The 3,884-nt window shown below is 52.2% G+C and overlaps 1 protein-coding gene across 1 annotated transcript; it reads right to left on the bottom strand.

The window, feature by feature from the left end:
- Window positions 1–1,103: 1,103 nt before the first annotated feature.
- LOC119335158 (protein SHI RELATED SEQUENCE 1-like) lies at window positions 1,104–3,505 on the bottom strand. The gene is made up of 3 exons (XM_037607327.1): window positions 2,995–3,505; window positions 1,912–2,663; window positions 1,104–1,810 (listed from the first exon to the last, which is right to left on the bottom strand). Exons 2-3 carry the CDS (start codon window positions 2,567–2,569, stop codon window positions 1,428–1,430), a joined length of 1,041 nt encoding a protein of 346 aa, XP_037463224.1. The 5' UTR covers window positions 2,570–2,663; window positions 2,995–3,505; the 3' UTR covers window positions 1,104–1,427.
- Window positions 3,506–3,884: the final 379 nt, after the last annotated feature.

The raw sequence follows: 3,884 nt of genomic DNA, 5'->3' as shown, positions 1-3,884 counted from the left end.
ATATATGTAATCAAACACAAAAGATTTTCAAAGGGCATGGATATGAGTTGAATGATGTTTTGGTTGTAGGTAGTGGCCATTGGTCAGGCCACAGTGCATTACAATCCTAGTGTGTTTGAAAATAAGTGTGCAGAAGGGGCGAAAAGAAACAAAGTAGAGTTGAGGCTACACCTAGATATAGGATATGGACAGTACTCACTGTACCACTCTACGTATATATAGGCCGGCCGGGAGCTGAAAATTGCAGAGTACTGTTGTACTGAAAGACAAGAGATCATACCCACTGTTCTTTATTTCTCTGAAAAGACTTAATCTTGCACAAGCACTGGTGGTACTAATTATTTGAATGAGCGAGAGATTATCTAAGATAAAAGACAAACTACTCCTAGTTAAGCATCAACCAGAAATGTTAGCTTCAAACTGTACACAATAATAACGCATACATGCCCTGATTAATAATGGCTAGGCTTAGATAAGTTTGCATGAAGTTTCTTAAAAGCAAATCATGCACATTGTTGACATTCCATCATTCCATGTGACTAGGTTGTATGGGTCGGTATTTCCCATTTTCTGTAAAGAATTGCGACACTGATCTATGTCACTTCAACAAAGAATATTGAAAACTAGTGCCCTAGGAAAAGGAGGAACAGTGGCGTGACAAGGCCACTGTGTACTCTAGAGAGAGAGAGGGAGTGAGTGAGAGAGAGAGATAGTAGTGCAAAGATTAGCCAAGGAAATGCATAGGATTGCTGTACTTTCCCTTGTGATGTGGAGCAAGCAGAAGCTGGTTGCTCATCCATCCCAAGGAACAAGAGAATGTATGGTTGGCTGCTTAAACAGAAGTACAGAACCAACCAATGCAGCTATAGAAGCATAGAAGAACAAGACATGCAAACAAATCATATAAAACGCACCACAAAATGAGCAGCTTTACCCATGCCATCCAGAGAGAAGCTTCCCCATGCACACACACACAAAAGCAAATCCAAGCAAACAATACCATAGCGTAGGAGTACGTATGTAATGTAAGTTATACTACGATGCTTAACATATAATAGTAGTGCTAGTAGCAGTAAACTATAGTTAACCAATCACGTGCTGCATGCGAAATGTAGTAGTAAACGATTTCAAAAGGAAGCAGTGATTAAGATACACTTTCGTTTATCTCTCTTTAATTGCACCAATGCATTAAGGTCATTACTAATTAACCAACTGGAAATTAAAATTGCATGGAAGGATCCAAAAGTAGTAGCTCTAGCTAGCTAACGAGATGCATTAGTGTTCATCATCGACTACGGACAACAATTCTCCTCTTCTTCGATCTGCTTGGCTTTGCTTTTGTTTGCTCTCGACTTGGATAAATGCAACTCGGTCGCCATCTTTGGCAGTAAATGAAACTTGCAAGGAATTCATGGCAGGAATTGAAGCTAGGTTCTAGGGTTATGAGGGAAGAACTGGGTGCCTGCTGCGAAGGCGCCGATCGGCGTCGGGTAGGGGTCCATGAGCACCGCCGCAGACGTCGCCACCGTCGCCCCGTGCCCGCCGGCCGCCTCGCTGCTCCCGGCCGGCGATGACCCCTCCCTCGCGGCTCCTGTCAGCTCGTGGTACTCCCCTGACGACGGCGGCAGCTGCCCAGCCGCCTCTTCCGCCGGCCCATGGTCGCGCAGGATCCCCTTGAACGTGTGGCCCCCGATGCTCACCGATGTCTGGTACGCGAACTCCGCGTCCGGCTCGTCCACCGGCCCTATCCGCACGCACCGGAACACGGCCTCCAGGCTCAGCTCCGGCGGAAACCTCCCGTCCCCCTCGCCTGCAAACACACCGTCGGCATCAGCCGCCTGAATGGTGCAGTAGTGCGGTACTGCAGGGACTGATTTTACTGTAGACTGTAATTGAGTAGCTACCACATACCTGAGGAGGTGGTGGCGTCGACCATCGCGGTGGTCGCGGACGGCAAGCGGCCGAGGGAGCGGACGAGCTCGCGGGGCCGTTTGTTGGCAACGGCAGCGGCGGCGGTCGCGGCGGCGCTGTTGTTGGCTGCCGCACCGCGGAAGAGCGCGGCGAGCTGCTGCTGGCGCTCGCGGCGCTTGGAGGCGGGGACCCAGGTGCTCTTGACGTGGGTGGAGCAGTTGAAGCCGCGGCTGCGGCAGCAGGTGCGGCACCGCTGGTGGGTGCAGTCCTTCTTGGCGTTGTTTCCGCAGTCCTGGCAGCTGGTGCCGGCCCTCCCGCCCCCCGGGCCGCCTCCACCAGCCAAGCCGACGCCGCCCACGCCGCCGCCCTCATGTGGCGAGAAGCCCAGCACGACGCCGGTGGCAACCCCGGAGGAGAAGAACTGCGACGTGTGCGGCACGGCCGCCGCCTGCTGGTGGTGCGGGTGCCATAGCTGGAACCCTATCCCGCCTCCTCCCCCGCCGCCGCCGCCCGCCGTGTCGGCGGCCGCGGCGGCGGCGCCGCGCGCGTACAGAAACAGACTGTCTGCCCCGATTGGATGATCGCCGCGGTCACCGCTCCTTCCCCCGCTACCTCCTCCACCTCCGCCGCCGCCTCCCCTCAGAGAGAACCCCGCCATCCACGGCAGCAGCCAACACCCATCAAGAAGCTCCTGCCAGCGCGCTCACTTCCTTGCTCACTTTCTCCTTCCTTCCCTCTCAGGCTCTCACCTCCTACAAACACAAAACGAGACGAATAAAAAAAGTAGATCTTGGGTGTAAGAAAAAGCGGAAGAAGCAACAGAACATGGCAGGCTCTTGGGATTGCGCGACCCATAGCTCAGATTTTCAACATAGCTCACCAGTAGATTAGACAGATCTACCACTGAGATTCCGATAGATACACAGATTTCTACGCAATTACACACACATACTCCTCCTCACTGGCATATCTCTAGGGGGCTCGGTTACGGGTGTTGACAGCATGTAGCTATCGCTGACAAACTTGAGCGAGCCTGCCTAACAAGTTAGGAAACTAGTTACTACCCCAACCACTTGTACTCACCTTTCTTCGCCTCTTGCCGTGAGGATAGGTAGCTTGATCTCGCCTCTAATTCTCGATCTCCTCTTGAGAGCGGAGACTGCCTAAGGCTTGGCTTTGTTCTCTTCTCACTAGGAGGATGAGGGAGGAGGAGCTTAGGAGGGAGGCGGGTAAGGTGCTTTTTGGGGTGGTGAGGGGAGCCAAGTGCGTGGCTAGGCTATATAAAGAAGGATTGGGGGAGGGATGATGGGCACAAGCTGCCGGGGAGGAATTCTAGAGCGCCTGCAAGCGCCGCCATGGTGGCGGCTCGAACCTTAATTTCTATTTATTGCTTCCCGCAGCTCGGCGCTCGATCGCCCGATCTCGCTCCTGCTGCTGCTGCCGCTGCCTGCTGCTTCCTTATCTCTCCTCCTTTCCTTGCGCAGTCGTGCTCCCCTCTCTGTCTACCCAACCGGATGAAAGAAGAACAAAGGATGCGAGGGGAGAGAGGAGAGAGGAAATAAAGGAGGAGGGAATGGAGAGAGAATGTGTGTCTACTAGCTGCTAGTAGTAGTACTCGATTTTATTTTTATTTGATTTTTGTAGGCTGTTTGTGTGTTGCTTTTGCCTGCTTTTTTTTTTGCCTTGCGCTGCTGAGAAATTATTACGGGAGCGGCCCTGTCAAAGACAGGATGACTACATGGCGACAAAGGGCAGGGAAGGTGAGGGGAGGAATTTTTCACTGACAGGAGAATGCACCTTTGCTCTCTGGTCGTCGTCTTCCAGGCCGAGCCCCATGCACACCTGCTTTTCTTTAACGTCTCCTATCCTATCTCGCCATGTCCCTGTGCATGTGTTCTTTAATAATTCTAGTTTCTTCCAGATAAATGCGCTAAACTTCTAGAACATAAAAGGGGTTAGGGTATAGGATTAGA

Source organism: Triticum dicoccoides, chromosome 7B, assembly GCF_002162155.2.
Source record: "Triticum dicoccoides isolate Atlit2015 ecotype Zavitan chromosome 7B, WEW_v2.0, whole genome shotgun sequence".
Taxonomy (NCBI): Eukaryota; Viridiplantae; Streptophyta; class Magnoliopsida; order Poales; family Poaceae; genus Triticum; species Triticum dicoccoides.
The sequence above is the reverse complement of the archived record's forward strand: the minus strand, read 5'-3'. Positions and strand labels throughout refer to the sequence as shown.